At 43.3% G+C, this 21120-nt stretch overlaps 1 protein-coding gene across 1 annotated transcript in view; it reads left to right on the top strand.

The window, feature by feature from the left end:
- Positions 1 to 21120, top strand: part of FHIP1A (FHF complex subunit HOOK interacting protein 1A) — a 230711-nt gene that overhangs the window by 160618 nt on the left and 48973 nt on the right. The window contains exons 6-7 of the mRNA XM_072724824.1: positions 3427 to 3585; positions 5404 to 5490. Of these exons, the coding sequence (XP_072580925.1) occupies positions 3427 to 3585; positions 5404 to 5490 (246 nt within the window). The remainder of the gene's footprint in view (positions 1 to 3426; positions 3586 to 5403; positions 5491 to 21120) is intronic.

A 21120-nucleotide genomic window follows, 5' to 3' on the forward strand; every position in this document is an offset into this window, starting at 1 on the left:
ATTGATATACTGAATAGTTATTCCCAGCTTTTTAGTCAGACAAATTAAGCCTGTCTTTATGAATTCATCTTCAAAGCCTCAAAGTGGTTCAGGAATCGGGAGTATGCAGAATTAAAGCTTTTGTACTGCGGCTAATTTAGCATGAGTTAGCAAACGTAATTGATTTTTAAAACGTGACATCAAGATTAGATTTCCCTGCAAGGAGAGCTCTCGGTCTCTGTTCTCTCTTGCCGGAGGTTCCACATTCATAAACCGGCAACTCACTGGGGTCACATTCAAAACTGGAATTAAAATGAGTTGTTTGGGTGCATTGACAAGGAGTTAAATACTTTAAACAGGAGACATTCTTCTCTGGGACCACAGATGCCCCGATTTTGAAAAAGAGATAAATGCACCATCTTGTTCACTGTTCATTTCCTGCACTTTAACGTAGTATCTGGCCTGCAGGCATTCCGTTTGCTTCGAGTGAGTGAATGAACGCGTGGGTAAAGGTCACTAGCAAACACAGGAATGGATGTCGGTGATTTTGACTCCTCCTGTATGGAAATGGCTTGTCTGTCTTTCTCACGGCCCCTCACACTCCACCGTGGGCCTCTATTCCACATTGGGTGCCCCCCCCATCATTAGCTGGTTCCTCTACAGGAAGACCTCCAGATTCTCAGGCCCCAGGCCTGTGCTCTGTGGCTGAGCCGGATGTGTTGTTACCCACGGCAAGTACTGTTGGCATCTGGTACTCGGCATACCTGACCCGACAGATCGTCCACACCTCCAGTGTGGACTAGAATGAATGAGTCAGACCAGGTGAGCTGGAGAAGATGGCCAACAAACTAACAAATGCAAGAAAGCCCACCGCTCCACAGAGGGACACAGGGTGTTGTGGGCACAGGACAAGGGAAAAGGAGAGGCAGCAGTGAGCTTGCAGAGAATTTTTCCAAGGTCCGCGGGGCCGTTTCCACACTTCCTTCTGACTTTCTCTTGCTGATGCCAGACGTGGTGGATTATTTTGTCTTATCTCATCTGTTCGAGCCTCCCTGCCTTCCTTCTCTCTGGTCCCTATGGCTTGAGATACCATGTGCATCTGAATGGCTCCAGAGCTCCACCTCTAGTCCGGATCCCTCTCCTAGGTATAAGGTGCACACATCTGTCTACTGGGCTCCCCATTGCGGTGTCCTTTCCCTGGTCTACAAAACCCTGCAGGAACTGACTCCTGCTTACCCTGCCTCTACTCCTATGTGCCGATAATCCTGCCTTTCTCTTAGTTCCCGGCAGATGCCATCATTTTTTTACTCCTTTGAGCTTTTGTACCTCCTCTGCTTGGAACGGTCCTCCTTCCAAGGATCTTTTCTGGGCTAACTACCATTAATTCTTCAGCAGCTTGGACATCACTTCTGAGAACATTTCCTGCTCCCAGCCCCCTAAGTCTGGGGTCAGGGCCTTTTGTATATCCACAGCACCCTTATATTTTTTTATTGGAGTTTGATAAAACATAGCTCATAACATATGTTATGAGCATAACACCCAGTGCTCATCCTGTCAAGTGCCCCCCTCAGTGCCCGTCACCCAGTCACCCCATCCACCCATCCGCCTCCCCTTCCACTACCCCTTGTTCATTTCCCAGAGTTAGGACTTTCATATTTGTCACCCTCTCTGATTTTTCCCACTCATTTTCTCTCCTTTCCCCTATAATCTCTTTAACTATTTTTTATATTCCCCATATGAGTGAAACCATATAATGTTTGTCCTTCTCCGATTGACTTATTTCACTCTGCATAATACCCTCCAGTTCCGTCCACATCAAAGCAAATGGTGGGGTGGGTATTTGTCATTTCTAATGGCTGAGTAATATTCCACTATATACATAGACCACATCTTCTTTATCCATTCATCTCTCGGACACCGAGGCTCCTTCCACAGTTTGGCTATTGTGGACATGGCTGCTATAAATATTGGGGTGCAGGTGTCCCGGCATTTCATTGCATCTGTATCTTTGGGGTAAATCCCCAACAGTGCAATTGCTGGGTTGTAGGGCAGGTCTATGTTTATCTCTTTGAGGAACCTCCACACAGTTTCCCAGAGTGGCTGCACCAGTTCACATTCCCACCAACAGTGCAGGAGGGTTCCCCTCTCTCTACATCCTCTCCAACATTTGTTGTTTCCTGTCTTGTTAATTTCCCCCATTCTCACTGGTGTGAGGTGGTATCTCATTGTGGTTTTGATTTGTATTTCCCTGATGGCCAGTGATGTGGAGCATGTTTTCATGTGCTTGTTGGCCATTTGTATGTTTTCTTTGGAGAAATGTCTGTTCATGTCTTTTGCCCATTTCATGATTGGATTGTTGGCTTCTTTGCTGTTAAGTTTAATAAGTTCTTTATAGATCTTGGATACTAGCCCTTTATCTGATATATCATTGGCAAATACCTTCTCCCATCTTGTAGGTTGTCTTTTACCTCTTATTAGATGGTGTGAGATCAGTGAATGCTTCACTCTTTCTTTTCTGGGCTTAACTCAGGATTGAATGTTGCCCTGAATGTTTCATTCTGATTTGAGTTCCTCATAACCTTAGGGTTTATCCTGGGGCAGCGCCTTTTATAGAGAACTTTCTCACATCCGTCTGTGCCACTTCTGCCCACTTGCGGCCTGGCTGCCAGGTTGGCATCTCTAAGCGGCTATATGGCTGGCGTCACTTCCCAGCTGGGAGGCTTGCGGTACCGTGAAATTCATGGTTTCCCTTGGTCATAGACTCTGAAAGTGTGCTTCTTTCCTACATTTCTGTGTCTGTGAAAGGCATCACCCTTTTCTTTAAGACATGCTGGACCACCTGACAGAGATGTGAATTCTCAGTCACCCTCAACTTTCTCAGCCTGACTTGAGAAGTTCCGTGTTAGCACCGAGGGAGGGAAGTAGAGGCCACGAGCTTTGGATTGATACTGGATCGGAGAGGCCTAGCTGGGGCTCCCTCACAGCCACCTCACACATGATGCTCGACTTCACTTCCTCCTTGTCTTCACTTCCTCTTGTCTTATTGCTGATGCCTCGGCTCTGACCCAGCAGCCACCGTCACACCTGACCCGTGATCCCCAAGTCTTCTTACTCTAGCTTGTGGAGATCAGATCGAGGCGCCGTCCAGACTGTAGCCACGTGCCTATTGGTCACGCCCTTTAGTGGGGCTGCAGGAGCCTTTCTCATAGAGCTGGTCACGGCCTCTGCCCAGGAGACCTCGGGCTGGGCCTTCCCCGCCTGTGCGGCCCCCCTTCATGGGTCTGCCTCTCTCCCAAATGCCGGGGGGTGTGTGTGTGCAGAATCAAGGCTGCCTTCGTCCCTGCATGAGTCTCCCGCACCCCTGGCCGCCCCAGCCGGCCGAGAGGTTCTGGACATCTTGCGGCCTAAGAGCGCTGGGCAAGTGCTTCTCTGTATCTCCCAACACAGGTCCTTGCAACCGGGCTCAGCGGGCTCTACTCTTCGCTGCCCACGAAGCTGGAGGAGAAGGGCGAGGACTGGCACTGCCTGCTGGAGGACGACTGGCTGCTGCTCCCCTCTCTCGTCCAGTTCATGAACTCCCTGGAGTTCTGCAACGCCGTCATCCAGGTACGTCATCCAGGTACGCGGCCCCGGGGCAAGCACTGGGCGAGGCAGGGTTGTAAGCGTCCTTGTGAAACATCTTGCTGTCCGTGAGTATCAGTGCTCTCTTTTAAGCACACTGAACGTCCTTGAATGAACGAAAATGTTAGTTTATAGGTTTGGGGGAAGTTTCAAGTGAGAAAAGAAATGAGTGGGTTTTCTTGATCTTCCTTATAAAAAGTGCTAATTCCGTTTTGATTATCCACTTAACCATCAAAAATAAGTTCAATGCTTGACTCATTAAATAGATATTTTTAGGCTTCTAAGTACACCAAATTATACCACTCTTCCTTCAAGGTCTTCTTGGGAGTATACAAAGGAAAACACTTTATTTTGCCTAATGGTGCATGCTACATAAAGAATATTGTTATCCCAATTGAATTTAGACGAAGTTAAGCATCTTCTTAGCAACACAAATTAAATCTGTGCTTTGAAATTGGTCTGCTTCGGGGGAAAAAAAACAGCCACTGAACTCTAGTATATTTGGCTTCTTGATTAGATTTTTACCTTCAGACTTCTTGTTACTGTTTTCAGTAAAAATCAGATTTTATATATATTTAAGGATGTAGTGGCTTTTCATAAAAATGTTTTATTTCTATACAACATACATATTACCTTCATATTGGATTTATTAAGAAATCAAATTTTCTTTATGTTGATTGTAAGGTGAAAAATGTTAGTTGTAATCTGTTTATCTACCAAATAAGGAAATAGCTTTTGGAAGAAAATGCAAGTAAATTACTTTAGTTTCTATCTCATTTTTATTGCCAAGTCAAAGCAAGTTTTATTTATATATGAGATAAATGGATTATATCTTAAGATCCCCCCTCCCTTTAATATTACAGTCTATCAACATTTCTTGCAGAAGTGTGTGGAAATAAAAAAGATGAAACTATTAGTTCCTTCCCAAATGTACACACAGAGAGAGATTATCAGTAATTTAAAGATCTAGCTTTACTTCCCTAGAAATTGCTTTTCACTTTATTGTTTGATTTTATTATTATTATTGTTTTTTTAAGAAAGAGAAGTAAAACTAACAGGCATGGTTAAAGGCAGAGAAATGATATACTTCACACTATCTTTTGAAATCAAGGCCATATACTTTAAAGATTTTCTTGTTTGAGGGTACTACTGAAAAGATTACTCACAAAAGATATTAAGTGAAGGGTTATCCATGCTAAATATATTTCAAAAATCAAATATAGGAAGTGTTATACCTTTGGTAATGTTTTCTGCTTTTGAATGGAATCTTATTTTTTATGAAAAGATTTTCTAAATGTCTTCCTTCTCAGTATAAATGATTGGTAGAAAATGCATCTTCAACACAAATTCTTTTTGCTAGCAAAATAAATGTATTGAATTGTCTACTTTGACAGTTATATTCTTGTTTTTAATTAGGCACAAGTTGATTGGGACACCGGTGAAATTATGGGGTAAAATTATATATTACAGTTTGTTATTTTAATTAGAGTCCCTTTACATATTCAGTCTAGTAATTATCTGCTTTTTTTAAAGTTAAAACTTAAAATTACCAGTTTTTATTTATTTACTTAATTTATTTTTTAAATTACCAATTTTCAGATTTCAAATCCAAGCTCTTAATACTGGAATAAACCATCTGAAAAAATTACACGGTGATTCGGAGTCTGAATTATTTTTTAACCGTGGAATATATGGCCAGAACTTGAATTTCCTCTTTTGAATTTAGGATGTTCACAGAAACATGTGATTTTAAGAAGACCTAAAGACTCAACTCTTTTTCGTGACTGCCTCTTTCTCTCTTAGGTGGCTCACCCCTTGATTCGCAATCAGCTTGTGAATTATATTTATAACGGATTCTTGGTCCCAGTCTTGGCTCCTGCGCTCCATAAGGTCAGTGATTGACTAATGTAATCTTACCTGTTTATGGTACAACTGACAGAAACCAAGGAAGGTGAACGGTGTAATTGACTCGATGCTGACTTCAACCTAATTTTTCTTCTCCTCCAGTTCCTACGCCTCGGCAATATGAAAGATGGGTCTTAACAATAGCGACAGCTTAAATCTGTTGGGATCCAGTTGGTGTCATAGAACATGGCATTGTGAGTGCCAAGTAGGGTAGTTTACATGAGGTTGGCAAACGACTCTGACTCTTGTGTTCACCTCCGAACTCTGTTAAGCTGTCCTCTGAGGCCAAGTCTGTCAGAGAGCGAGCAGCGTTTACTGTGGTGGGGAAAGGGGTAGTGGTAGCACAAGTGCCATGGATTTGCCATCTCTTTAACAGAAAATAATTTTTTATAACAATTTTGTGACAGCAAAAATTAAAGTGAAGCAAGTTAAGGTCCCAGCAAAGGTTGGCTGTCTCATTAGCACCTCTCTGAATTCCTTATGATGCTCTCATTTTGTATAATAAATCAACTGATAGCTTTTCCATTGTGAGCTGTCAGGAGATACTCATAGACCTAGAATTCTAATTATAAGTAGTTTTTCTTCACTGAGTAGAGAGACACATAGAGTGTTTAGTTCAGAGAATCTTTGTCGAGTCATTAGGGTTGCTTTGCTTCTTAGGGAGACAAGCAAGAAACAACTTACCACATGGTGTTTTGATGGAATACCCACCCTTCTCCATCTGGAAGTACCATTGTCTGGACTCTCATTTTACAGATTCAAAGAATGCCTCATTGTGGGAACTTTAAAGCTGTGGTAATGGGGTTTCGGGTTGAGAGCAACAGGTCTTACGCGGCAGTGTTCGTCTTTTACTATTTAGAACCTTCGGCATGTAGTGGCAGTATTTTCCAAAACAAATGGCAGTTTTGATCTACCAGTGTTCTTTGTGTTACTTCTAGGTTCAAGAGGTAATCTCAGATGTGGTTTAAACATCAAAATATTGATATTTCTAGATGATTTTAGTGGTTTATAGGCACAGGGAGACCAGGTGTTCAAAATTAAATCTGTCTTGGAAAATACAGGACATATCTTTGGAGAACATGAACCTCGTGTTTGTTTCCTTCTATTAGTGTCTTGCCGTACCAGAGGTGAGGCGGATGTCTATTCCGGGAGGTCTCTAAGCCTCCGCATGGAAGGATTCTTCTTTATGAAGAAACATGACATTGCTCCTGAAATTCTTTGGCAGTCATTGTCCATATACTCGCTCACACATTTAGGCTTTCTTCCTCATTTACTTCCATGCTTTTCCTCATTGACCAGTTGATATGAAATGATTTCCCAAGTCGTTATTCTAATAGTGATAATTATAATTATTATTTGTTCAGGATATTTTACATTATTATAATTAGCATACCTTAATGTTACAAATACTGATGATGACTCTTTACCCATGACTGAGGATGAGATCCACCTCAGAGACTGTTACAAGGATCTGACTGGTCACTCTGCCCTACTTCCTCATAGCACTTACCACAAGTAGAATCAAATCATTAAATGTGCAATAACCTGTTTAATAGCTGTCTCCACAGTGGTTTGCCTGCTTCTTGTGGGCAAGGTTCACACCAGCTGTGTTCACTGGGGTCTCCAGTGCCAAGGACAGAGCCTTGGACTTGGGACACGGAGTAAACAGCACACAGATGGAATGAGGTTTGTCAAAGTGCCAAGTAGAGTGCTGGCACGTGATGCATTCCCGGGCAGTAGTTCGCAGAGAATACTAATAGCGCTTTACATATATGAACTAATGTTGTTCTCTATTATGCCTCTCATTGAAATATGAGGTTTTTTTTTAAAATCACGAAGTTAGGAATACATACTTATTGTGGGAAAAAAATACAGTCAATGCTGAATACATAAAATACAAAGGGAACTTTTACTATATTAGTTTTGAATTTCCAATCCCTAATTAAAATTCCCTAACTTGTAGGCAATCTCTCCAAGGGCTAGTTAGAGACTTAGGGAGAATATTTCCTCCCTAATTTACTTTTCTCCTTGCTCCCCAATCTTTGTTTGTGTTTTTAACTTATCAGAATAAAAAGGTTTAGGAAGGAGACAGGACAAGGGGGAGGGTGAGCAGCTTCTCCTTTGTGGCTGTTCAGTGGTTGATGAAGAAAGGAACCTCCCATGAGACGCCCGGGTGGCTCAGCAGTTGAGTGTTTGCCTTCAGCTCAGGGCATGATCCTGGGATCTGGGATTGAGTCCCTTATTGGGCTCCCCCCAGGGAGCCTGCTCTCCCTCTGCCTGTGTCTCTGCCTCTGTCTCTCTGTGTCTCTCATGAATAAATAAATAAAATCTTAAAAAGAATAAAAAGATACGAGCCTCCAATGAGTGGCAGGACAGGGGCCCTGAGGCAGATGAGGAGAAAAATCAGAATTGGCTGTTTCTGGAACAGAACAGGCTCCCTAGTGGGAGCCCTCTCCTCCTCTGGCCTGGGCCCTCTCATTGATAGGGAAAGGGATATCTGGAAGTCTACTTTTGGGGCTCCTGTCTATATTTTTCATATTTTGTGCCCCTTCCCCTGGCAGAGGGCCTAATTTAGTATCCTAAATAAATTTCTATTGTGTGCTCTCTCAGCTCCCAATTTATGCATGGCATTTTAGTTACTGGCCATCCCATCAAGGTAGGCAGTTTGCAGAGGTGAACTCATTCTCTCTGTCTCATAAATAATAGAAATAAATTCATACTTAAACATATGCCTACATCACAATCAATTCTCATGAACTATATTTCCACAGCAGTTCCTAACCAGAGATGAAGTCATTACAAAGGGTTGTGGGTAATGAGAGGTGGGTGTGGGTGCCTGACAAGCAGGGTTGTCTCTACCTCGCCTCTCCCAGTCTGTATGCGCACAATGAAATGCTCCCTATGTGAGTCGTTCTACTATGCGCTTTCTTCGTCCTACGCTGTGTCATGGCCAGTCCTTCTTCTATGTTAGCAGAAAGTCGTATTTTATTTTCTTTAAAAGGCTGCACCGTTTTCTCTATGTGGATATACTGGTCCATAGTCCCTTATCCACAACTCGGAAATTCACAAAATTTATTATTTATATTGAAGCACAACCTAACCTTTGCTGAACTCATTTGGTGACAAACCCTTACCTGAATTGTCTTGAGGCTGTTTTTATTCACACTTGTGTTAATATTTGTATGTTTTGTGGAAGAAATACTAATGAATTTGGGTATAGGGTGCTGCCTCGGACCCGCTACGTTGGTCAGATGTGGCGTTACTTTTCTAAACTACGAAAAGTTTGAATCCCAAGGTCTGCATGTTCTCCAGGGTTTAGAAGGAGGAACTGGAAGCCTGTTTTGGACATTTGGAAAAGGATCAAGTTTTGGAGATAGGTTTAAAAATCAGACTTTGTAAAAGTCATACTAGAAAAAAATGATACCGTGTTAATATGGCTCATTTAGGAATTAGATCTAGGCATAGGTGTGGACATCCCGTCATACAAAACTGGTTATTTATGACTTTAGACAACCCTGAGCCAGCAACAGCTAGTTCTATTGTCTCTGTATGTTTAATTTATTAAAGCTGAATTTTCAAGGCTGAATATTCATTGGTATGATTGTATTAGTCTGGATTCTCAGAGAAGCAGATGCCAACATAAGATTAAACATGCAAGGATTTTATTAGGGGAAATACTTGTGAGAGAGAAAATAGGGAGCAAAGTGGGGAAGGGTGGGAGTCATTGGACTGCAGTGCAAATGTGACCCCAAGTGAAGGAGAGGGAGAGGTTGGCTGGGAGTGTCCTGGAGTGCTGTGCAGTCTGAGAAAGGCCATCAGAGGAGGCCTGTGTCTCCCAGGGAGATGGCCTGTGGGACGTGTGGTGAGGATTTCAGAATGTAGTAGCAGGGGTCCTTGGTCACTTTCACTCCCTGTAGTTGGAGGTCTAAGAGGTGGGTTGCCATGGTTCCAAATGGTTGACTGACTTCAATGGCTTTCCTGAATATAGATGTAAAAACAATGGACCTGTGTAGCTGCTTCCTTGTGTGCAGAATATTCAGGAGTTCAAATGGTCCCCACAGGCAAGGAGTCATTTTGGTCAGGGTTAGCTTGACGAAGGAGTTTATTGTGCCAGTCATGATGAGTATGCTGCGGTTACAAGCAACACCAGGTTGTCGGGCTTCAGGTAGTTGGACTCCTTTATATTTGTTGGAGGCTTAAGAGATAGGAAGTAGGAGCTGTAGTCTGGAAACTACAACAGTGTCATTCCTAGTATATTTTATTATTCATTCTAGTCAAAAAGCCCACCCTCTTTCAAGGGGAGAGAACATAGACCCTTGATATTAGGAGTGTCAAAGACTTGGTGGGTAGGATTACGTCCCTAAGACTGAATGTGTTTGTAAAGGAACAGAGAGCTATATGGAGAGGGACACCTGAGTAGAACCAGGAATTTCAGGTATGGGTCACAACACACCTGAGACAATGCCTTCAGAGAAGGAGGCAAGGGAAGAAATAGCCAATTTCATTCTCCTCCCTTCCTCCAGTCTCCTGCTGGACTCTCTTTGCATGAACCCAAATGTAAACCAGATGGCAAGGAACTGAGGAAAAACGTGGTCCATATAGTCATCTGGGGGCTCAGAGCAGGGTGGAAAAGCTAGAGAGAGGCAAGTAGAGGTGATCCAGCACACTTATATGCTAGTATCAGCATTTTAGAGTGTTAGTAAGTACAGATGGCACATGTAGCGTGTATTTAGATTTAGTGCTTAAGTAAGATGTGGTTTAAGATTTTATAGAAACATGTAAGAAAGTCCACTTTTTATAATTTATAGTTCCTGCCTAATTCTGTGTATTGACCCTTGTTCTCTAGAACCCGAAATCATAGTTAGATTTTAATGTGACAGGCAGATATGCTAACATACTAGATAGAAGTAAACAATGAAGAAGAAACATTTAAAGTACAGGTAACAATCACCAGGTCAGGCTTGTTACTACACAGTTCACGCAGAAGCAGGGTGTGTGGTGGAAGAGTACTAGATGGTGAATCAGAAGATCTAAGTTCTAGTCCTGGCTCTTGCATTTGCTGCTGTGTGACCTTGTGCAAAGCTTTCAGCCTCACTGAGTCTGTTTCCTCAGCTGCACAGTGCAGATAGTAAACTCCTTTTTTCTCCTTATGGTGAATGGAGATCAAACATGAGAGCATTCTGAAAATCACATGCTGTCACGTGCAAAGGTGTTAACCACAGTTATTCCCGGACAAATTCTACCATTTCATATACAATAAAAGGATAATATCGTTTGTTCAAAGGCACTGAGGCAGAGCTCTTTATCGGACCCTGTGGGAAAATGAAGTTGCCTGAAAACCCTCTCGTCTCCAAGGAGCTTATAATCTGAGACCCAGGAGAGTGACATGGTGACCACAAATGTGAAGCAAGGACCAACATATGTGCTGTCGTGGAGCAGGAGGCCAGGGTGGGTAGGGTGGAAAGGTGTAGGGCAGACATGGAGGGTGGGTATGACAACGAGAGGGACTTGAGTGACCCTGGAACGTGAGCAGGTAGGGAAGGACGTACAGGGAGTGAGCTCCAGGCCGAGTCTAGGCTCGGAGGACTGCATTTCGATAAGAGTACACCACGAGTGCTGTGGTGTGCACAGGGGGCAGGTGGAATGAGGACTAGGAAAAACCCGAACCTTAGTCCCAAGGCAGGTGAACATTTGCATCCAGAGTGAGCAGTGTCAATGCAGAGGGGTGTCGGGGATAAGGGCTCAGGACCAGTCTGGTGATGACCAGAGAAGGCAGCAGGCATGAATGGCGTTATGGGAAGTGTGGTGAAGTGAAAGAAAGCAGAAAGGAAGGGGGTTCGGGAGAAGGGAAGAGGCTGAAGAGAATAGGAATACAAGGAACAGGGATCCTAAGGAGAAGGTATTATCCCACTGCCCACTCATAAAGCCCTTCCAAACTACCTGAAAGAGATGACTGCTTTTCTTTTTTTCTTGTATACCTGCCAGCTTTTCCCCTCCTGGGTCATTAAATGCACTTAAACATTGTTGAAAAATGTTGGGACTTTCAAGAATTGCTTTATTAACAAACCTGAGACTTCTGACTCCCTGGTTACCTCCTTTCCCCCTTTGACATCCACTCTGCAGACTCCTGGTTCTCCTATACAGCCTGTGGGCAACATGGACTTGACTTTCCCCTTTCCTTTCCTAAATATGGGTGTATGGAGTCTTGGTCTTCTGCTGATCAACTCCCATGATCCTTAGCTCTCGCAGAGGGCCTGAGAATCCTCCACCACCAGCAGGATTTCTTGGCCTGAGCCACCTGCCGTGCTCCTCAAATTGAGAGTATCAAAAGCTAGGCTCTACGCTCTCACCCCAGGCTAGCTTAGCATGTCCTCTGCACGGCATTTTCTCCCCCCTGGTTACCTGGCCTAGGTGCCTGATTGTTCTAGAATCTTTCCTCTTACGCTCTCCTTCTATATGCCTAAGCTTTTTTCATCAGTTTCTTTAGTCTGATCCTTGTCTTTCTTCTCCCAGCATGGTCATCGTCTCCACCTACCTTGACCACGGATAGTTTTTGCTCACACGTCTTGCTGCTACAACTTCTTTGCTCAGATTGTCTCACATGTATGGCTGCATTAAGCTCCTCAACCAGTCTTTACAGACATCATCCACCCTCTGAAACTTCAAATGGCTCCCTTTTCTGTGGTGTCCTCATGCCTCCCTCCACAGGGCTTCCTCCTCCTTGCCTCAGAGCCTCTACTATCTTTAGTTTGTTTCCTTTGGAAATTTCTCTACCTTCCTCTTCTCTCTTGTCATATCCTACTCTCTTTGAGGATCAGCTGAAATCCACTCCCTTCCATGACTGTCCCTGACTTTGCAGGTTTCAGGGATCTCTCTTTTCTAGAATTTGTAGCTTAGTGCCTGTGTGGGTCCTCTAGCACCGAGCATACGCTCCTTTCTATTGTTTGATGTGTTCTTGGTATTTGGTATTTGATTCTGTTTCCCCACCTCTATCCTGAAACCCCTGGAAGAGTCGGTACCTGCAGTTCTCAAACAGTGTGCCAGGGTTCAGCGAGATACTCTCAATTTATGCGGGAAGGACAGTGACCCCGGGACGCCTGGCTGGCTCAGTGGTTGAGCGTCTCTGCCTTTGGCTCAGGTCGTGATCCCAGAGTCTCTGGATGAGTCCCACATCGGGCTCCCTGCACAGAGCCTGCTTCTCCCTCTGCCTATGTCTCTGCCTCTCTATGTCCTCATGAATGAATAAATAAAATCTTAAAAAAAGAATAGTGACACCCGTCAGCTATCACATGAATTAATAGCTTGAAATTGTTGAGTTTCAGCATAGAATATCCATTCCTTTCAATATGGTCACGCTTTTGCGAAACAGTTTTTGGAGGGTGCCGTGCACCATATCAAGTATCACATGAAAATCAGTGTGGAGCAGGGAAGGAGGTTGGCATTGGCTAGTCTGATCCCAAGGTTCCCACCAGGGAATTAAGTAGTGAGGACTTCAGTACGTATTAAGTTGTTTGAATTCAAATACTTCATAAATGGGATGGTTGTGTATTTCTTTTACTTAGACGTTCAGTGAAAAAGCTCCTCATACACTGAAGGTGCTGTGGACTGAGAGTTTTACAACCTCTGTGTTGTATGCTTTTTTTTATGTCCTTAGAGCAAGGTTTGGCAAACTATGATCTATGGGCCAAATCCGGCCCGTGGCCCTGTTTTTGTATATCCTGAGAGTTAAGAATGGTTTTCATATCTGCCTACAGATGAATGGATAAATCAAATATGGAAAAAAATATACAGTGGAATGTTATTCGGCCTTAGGACATTCCATACATGCCACCACATACATGGGCTTGAGGACAGTATGCTAAGTGACATCAATGAGTCTTAAAAAGACAAATGCTCTATGATTCTACACATGTGGGATACCTGGAGTCATCAGACTTGTAGATACAGCAGTTGGAAAGGTTGGTGGCTGGGGAGGGGAACATGGAGAGTTGTTTATTGGTATGGAGTTCCAGTTTTGCAAGATGAAAAGAACTCTAGAGATAGATGGCACAACACTGAGAATGTACTTAACTCTCTTGAACTCTATACTTAAACACAGGATGGCAAATTTATATGTATTTTACCACAAATTTTTAAAAGAATATTTAAAAAAATCTTTTTTCATGGATTTTTTTTTTTTTAAAGGAGTATATGACCGAGACTGTCACTTACAGTCTCGGTCATATAGACTTACAAAGCCTAAAATAGACTCACAAAGCCTAAAATATTTACTCTCTGGCCCTTGACAGAAAAAGTTTGCTGGAGCGCCTGGGTAGCTCAGTGGTTGAGTGTCTGCCTTTGGCTTGGGTCGTGATCCTGGGGTCCTGGGATTGAGTCCCACATCAGGCTTACCACAGGGAGCCTGCTTCTCCCTCTGCCTATGTCTCTGCCTCTCTCTCTGTGACTTTTATGAATAAATAAATAAAATCTTTTTTTTTTTTTAAAAGAAAGAGTTTCTAACTCTGGGGTGGGGGTTGCAGCATGGTATCCCATGTATCTTTGAACTTGATGCTAATACTGGCAGAAAGGCCCTGGGTAGAGAGAGATGGCCTAGTGAGAGGATGATCAAGTCCCTTTGTTGGTGGTGGCGGTGGTTTTTTGAATGTGGTGATAGGGCTGTGGAGTAGCAGATAAAGATGGGAGTGAGGGAGGCCAATTGACCTTGTCAGAATCAGCTTAGAAGACTGTGCAGGTGTGTTGTTTAGGGCTCCTGGGCGGGCAGGAGACTGGCAGACGGTTGGCAGTAGCCGCCAAAGACGGTTTCGGTGCCTACCCTGGCTGCAGCAGGGTTAGAAAGAGGAGACCAGCAAGGCGTTTGGAGGGGAAAGGGTGCATGAATAGCATCCTGGGCTCAGTCATAGGATTTTGGTCAAATGTCTTGTGAACTAGTATGTTCTTCTGTTTTGTGGCTTCCTTGGCTCCTTTATTTGCAGACCATAAGGAAATTAGGGCAGAAGTTTGGGACTATCTGTAGTAGTTGGAGGTGGAGATGCTGAGCGGGGACTGTGCTGAAGGAGGGGAGGGAGCGCAGGAAGAAGAATTAATTACATACCATCCTTTTCTGCAGGCAGCTCACAGGCATTTGCAGTGATACCTGTGACCTCAAAGAAAGCCTGTGCCTTCGGTTTTTGTGAAGAGCAGCCAGCTGTTTTCACTCAACTTATTCCACACAAGGATGCTTGGAAAAACAGAAGCAAAAAATCTACCAGAAAACCCAATTTCCCTACCATCTCTTGTGTGCTCAAACCACGCTTGAACAGTAGACACAGATAGAATGATTCCAGCCATTTCCTTAAAGGCATGTGCGCTGGCTTCCTATAAGCCACCGTGGAGCCCATTTGTTTTACAATCTTGTCTTCTAAACACACACATACATATTCATGATCTGTATTCTGTGAGCTCAATAATTCATGGCTTATTGACTTAGGTTGATGGATGGAAGTTTTTTGGGGGACTGGAGAAGATGGAAATTTTGAGAGGCCAGGAGCAGCCACGTTTGTGAGTCACCCTTTCACTGTGACTGTGTCTGGGCTAGGTGGGCTGGGACCCTCTAGGGCCCAGTTGGGCTCTCACTAGCTAGGGATGTTTTTGACTTTTATGCTCAGTAAAACTTGTGACTGAAGGTTCTTTTTTTTTTTTTTTCTTTGTGACTAAAGGTTCTAAGGGCAATTAAAAACCATCTTCAAATGATCACCATTAATAAACATTAAGGAGCTATAATTGGGTGCTGAGTTGATGGGAGGCGTGTGCCGACCTCTTAGGGCATGCTGTTTCTGGTCCCCAGGGCGAAGTGGGCAGAGCAGTCTGTCACTTAACTGTCCCTTTGCTCCACTTCTCCTGTCCACTCTTCTTCATGCATCTCTAGTCTGGGAGATGGTGGAGGGGGTTCTAGAGGCCAGAGCGTAGAGAAAAGCCCCCTGCTTATTCTTCTGGCAGCCTTCCCGTTGCCTTCCTGGATGCCCGGCACGTCACTTTGCTGTCATCTGCATCACTTCCTGATGGAAAACACCTTGAAGTTTTATGTCTGGTTCCAGTAATGCTAATAAAACTTCGCTGATCAGGCTGTTCCTTTCAGTGGAAAATTGGAAAAAAGAATCAGAAGCATGGAGTTAGGGTGCCCTCTTGGCCCTGGATTTTGAGATTTTTATTTTTCAGATTTGGTGGTCCCTTGCTAAGTCTTTTATAGTTTTTCTGGGGTTATGGAGCTCCGAATTAGGCTCCAGCTCTGGGGTGAACCATATGAAAACCTGTAGTGGGATAATATTTTGGTCTCTCCATGTCATATTTCTACTTATGCAGTTCAGTAATTTGCTTTTTAAAACCCATTCTCTACATTATTGACCCAAGTATCCAATCCCTAATGGCTCTGGAATATTATCCTGCCCCCCCTGCCCCCTGCCGTTTTTTCCCCCTAGCTTCTTATTCCCCCTCTTTTAATGATGTTGAGCTGTACCTATTCATATGGAACTTTGTTTCGTACCGTGTCCGAAGTAAACCAGTTACTTAAAATGGTTCTGTCCTCCACCATGCCGAAAGCATACCTGTGTGCTCACCTGGCCCACACACCGCCGGTCTGGTATAAAGTGGGGGGTCTCAGGGATGTCGTAGAGAAATGAGGTCACTCCTAGAAGCTGCCACTCTTGCCTCACAGCCTGAGGCAGGCTCCAGTGACTTCAGGGCAGGGAGGCAGGTAGGTATTCCCTTTAGGGCCATCTGGCAGCTGGGGAAGCCGTGGTCTGCGGATGCTTGAGCTCAGCAGGAGAGCCTGATGCACCTGGTGCCATCTCAAGCTTGTATTATAGTGTTGTGGTCTCTGCCTAATGCTGGAGATCCCGTTGTGACTGGGATGGCAGTGGCAGGGGCCCGGACAATCCTTCTGTCTCCTCAGTCACCCTGAAGTTAAACAGAAGAGAACCGCGGAAGCCGAGAGGCCAGATGTAGGGATCACTGTGGTCTCTCAGGAGTGGCAGTTGAATGAGGTAATTAAAAAGGCCCATCGTGTCGTGGGCCTGCAGCTATGTGACACGGATCGGCAGTAGTGCCATGGAACGTGGATTGAAGAAATCCCGTTAAGCAGGCCCGCTGCAGATAGCCTCAGTTACTAATTGCTCTATCCAACGAGAAGCAGCCATTAAATAGGCCTGGAAGATTTCAGTGACACTTACAAGAGGCTTTGATTTGGAAATACTTGATTTGTTAATTGAACACTGAAGGTGAGTGTGTGCCATCTATTTCATTCAATTAATGCATTATATTTGGTTAATACAATTCGGGGAAGCAGTCTAGCTTGACCTACCAAAAAATGGGTTTTGAGGCCAGAGAGACCTTAGTTTGAGATCTGGCTCTTTGCTCTTTAATTAGCAATGTGACGGTGGCAAGTACCTTCGTCTGTGTGTACATATTAGGTATGGATAAAACAGTACCTACCTTATTGGGCTCTTGGGAAGAGTAAGTGCGGCATTGCATTTAAAGTGCTTATTGTCTCTGGCACTTAGTACTAAACACGTATCACCTGTTAACTCAACCAGCTGGATCTCTGAAATGAGACATCCTTCACATGCCACTGTGATACTGGACAGTGAATCTGGTACCATTTTTAGTCACTGGTATCTTGATTTTAGATAATATGCTTATTGTCCCTTCACACGTTTTCATCTCATCTCATTGACAGCCGACCTTCGATTTACCCTTTCCTTATTTCCCTCAGAATGTGATGCCAACACAGTTGTACCTAGAATTTTTTTCCTGCTTTTTCTGATTCTCAGTGCCAGAGGTTCCCAAGCTTAAATGTGCAAAGGCAGTCACCTGGGAACTTCTTACTCTCCAACTCCAGAGTAGCAGGATCTGATTTAATAGATGGGGCTGACGCTTTCCCTGTTTGCCAGCAGCCAGATGCTCAATGGACCACACTGGGTGACTGTACGAATCTCTGCTCTTCTGCTGGCCCATTGGCTACTGATGCTCCTTCACTGGGCTAGGATTCAGAAGACATGGGTCCCAGTTTTATGTATGATCTCAAGGTGCTTCCCCTGGTTAAGGATACAGTTTTTTCATCCATGGTAATCCCCATGTTGTGAGCCTTCCAGGACTGGTGAGCATCAGATGAGGAGGTCTCTACAGTGCTTTGGGAAGCCATGAAGCCTTTCCCAAATGAGGAGGGCATTAGAAAGGGGATATGGTCTACCTACATCCTTCTGGTGCTATTTTAGCCATCGAGGCAGATAGCGTAAGTCAAAATACTTGCATCATTTACAAACTTAGTAGTAGCATTTAAAGGTGAGTAGGAGGAAAGGATGTTGTTGAGTTCTTATGTTTTGGTTCTAAGGATGCTTTTCTGCTCCCTGGTGTGTGTCTAGTGTTTGTGAGAAGTCCCTCCCGTAGTTCAGGATGCTGGATAAGTGCCGTAACTTATACTGTGAAATCAACTCTGCTCTCCAGGGTAATACTATGAAGATATGTGTACAGTGATGTCAGTACCACAAAAACTCCTTCACAGTGGAAATGTCAGCCTGGCAGTAGGAAAACTGGCCACACACTGGTGTCATGTATTATCAGAGTATATTGTAAAGTGTCATCGTTGTACTGCCGACTGGGTCCCCCCAGACACCTTGGGGCTGTGGGCAGAAAGGGGAAGTGAGTACTCCTTGTAACTACAGGTTACACATTTGAGAGGGGGTTGGCAGATTTTCTTCATTTCACTGTAACCATTATTACTTTTTTTCACTTCCCGTATTCCAGGTTATTAAGTGGAAAGATGATGCGCACAGGCGTTTAGATCCGTATACAAATATACTTTTCCCTTCATCCATATATAGAAAAGCCTAAGAGAATAGATTGTTTATCCCAGAGATCTCCCTTGTGGAACAACTGTGGAACATAATGAAATGTCTAGTATTTATTGTGGAAAGCCTCTGAGAATGTAGAAATAGACTATAATAGAAGCTATTGGAACATTCGCTTTTCTTTTTTTTCAGAAGAAAATCTTATAATTAATATCTAAGGTCTAGTGCTAGGTTTCCAGCCTGTGGAACCACTGTATCCTTGAAAATTTTGTAGATGTGGAGGCTCCAGGTAGGTCACATGGTAAGCTGAGACTAAGGCATACTGTTAGGTAGATAGAAACCCAAATCTTTCCTCTTGTTTTGCATATTCACAGAGCTACTAGTGAACTGGCCATGGATCCCATGGCCCAAAGCCATCCTCATGGTGTCTTGGGGGCATACGTACGTGTCTTTATAATTCTGTGTCTGATGCATACGAAAACAAAACAAAAAAACAAAAAACAAAAAAACCAAAAAAAACAAAAAAACAAAAACGCTGGCCAGAGTAAACAGACTTAAAATAGAGAGCAAAGAGGAAGGCACATTTATTCATTAAAATAAACCTAGAGATAGTGATATCCAGTGAAAAAGTTCTTTGCGAAGGATTTAATACGCTGTGAGCTCTAGAGTTAGGCTGCCAGGGTAGATAACCCAGCTCCACCACCTGCTAGCTCTGTGCCCTTGGACGGCACTTTTGACTTCCCTGAGCTGGTTTCCTCCTTTGTAAAATGGGGATGACTTAATATTGCTTATCTGACAGGACCTGTGGGGATTAAATGAGTTGATATTTTACAGTGTTGCCTGGCACAGAGTTAGTGCTTTGTATGTGTTAGTTGTTATTACTTTTTTAGTTCTTATTCACTTTTTGGAGAACCATAGTTTTAGATCACCAGGTAAATCTTTCATTAATTTGTAAATTATAAAATGTGGCATATTTCCAGGAGGGAATAGGTAGAGAGCCATAGGCATCAAAGTACTAGGAAAAATTACTCCGAGGCTAGATTTCATAGAGCCCAGCTATTTGAATCTTTTCCCAGGCTAACCCTGAACTTCCTCTCGTCTCCCTCTCCATAGACTGATGACTCCACCCATCTTGGACTATGTCCTGTACATCGAGTATGAACTGGATTTCCAGTTATTGCCTGTGCTTATGCCTTTCCTCTGCTTGAGATGCCTTTCTCTTCCACCTGTACTTATCTAGATTTTTCTCATCCTCCAATGTCCCAACCACATGCCATCTCCTTCCAAAAGCCTTCCTGATCAAGCCAGGCCTAGGCGATCACTCTTCACATCTTTGGAATCTTGTTGGTATCACTCATGTGGCACTTAAAGGTTACCTTGTGTGGTCATGGGTTTACTGTGTCTTACCTCTCCTCCCAGGTGACAGACTTCACGAGAGTAGAGACTATATGTATTTATTTATATGTCCATTTATTATATGAATATTACAGCAGCGTATCTAGCACACTGCCTTGTCTGTACAGGTATTTTGCTGTTTTTTTGAGTAAGTGAATGTGTGAACATAGATATGGTGACTAGGTAGTGATATGTGTTTGGAGCGAATGTGAGGAAGGAAGAGGGAGGAGACAGGTAAGGAGAGATTAAGTAGCAGGAGTTGTTGGGGGTCTCATCAGGTTGATGAATTGTTTGGCTGACAGCTGATGCTCTAGGGTGGCATGGAGTGGAAAAAGAGTGAGGTGCTTGAGGGAGAGGGTGTTCAGAGTTGGCTAAATGTGGCTTTTGCTGAACGTGAGATCTCTCTTCTTTGTTGTGGAAGTCCATGATGGAAATGACCAGATTTGAGACAGATATTGCTGGAACAATATAAAGGAAGATATGGAATTTTCTAGAAAGAAGCAGAAGGAAAATGAATAAAAAATATTACTCAAGAATCAGTGATGGCTCTCAGGTTCATATTTAAAATGTACTCTCCACAACTAGAAATGATATTGTCCGTAATGGGAGAAATTTTCTTTATTGTTTTTGGCTTGAGTTGCCTAGGAGATATCTATCAAGTTAAAAATAATTGGCAATATATCATTTTCATGGTTATTTATCAAGACATTCAACTCTCTGGGTAAGCATGTGTGAAATTTACATTTATGATACCTGCTTTAATAGGAACTAGTAGATTTAGCTGTCTCGTTTTTTTCATTGAAGATAGCATTCTCTCTGTTAGAATTTATGAAGTTTATGGCTTTGAAATGTGTTAGATTTCAATTTTATAGAGGAGGTCTATGTGGAGCAAAGGTGAAGAGCTCCTTTGTTCCATGTCCTTATTCCCTGGCACAGATATCAGCCCAGTGCTTGGCACCCAGTAGGCATTCTAAAAATATCTGTCAGTAAACGAATTAATAAGAACACCTCAGTTGAAACTAATTTCACAGACTGGATGGATTTCATGAGGCATATTCTTTGTGTGTGAAGTTCTTCCCAAATCTAAGTGGAGAGAGATTGTATTGGAGATAGGAACATAGTATGCTCCGTATGCTCATAGAATTTAGTACGAGATATAATTCCAGAGATTGTCTAGTCCCAAATCCTCATTTTTCAGATAAAGACATCGAAGACCAGAGAGGTTAAATGACTTGCTCAGGCTGACACAGCTGATTACTGGCCGAGCTTGGACCAAACCCAGAACTGCAGGTCTAGAAACTTCAGTATCATCATCTCTTTCCATTATCCCCCTTGGAAGTAAATCTTAGTTCCATGATTCCTTCCTTGGCGTAAATTAACTCCTGAGCTCCCAGTGCAG

Source organism: Vulpes vulpes, chromosome 10 (genome assembly GCF_048418805.1).
Source record: "Vulpes vulpes isolate BD-2025 chromosome 10, VulVul3, whole genome shotgun sequence".
NCBI classification, from domain to species: domain Eukaryota; kingdom Metazoa; phylum Chordata; class Mammalia; order Carnivora; family Canidae; genus Vulpes; species Vulpes vulpes.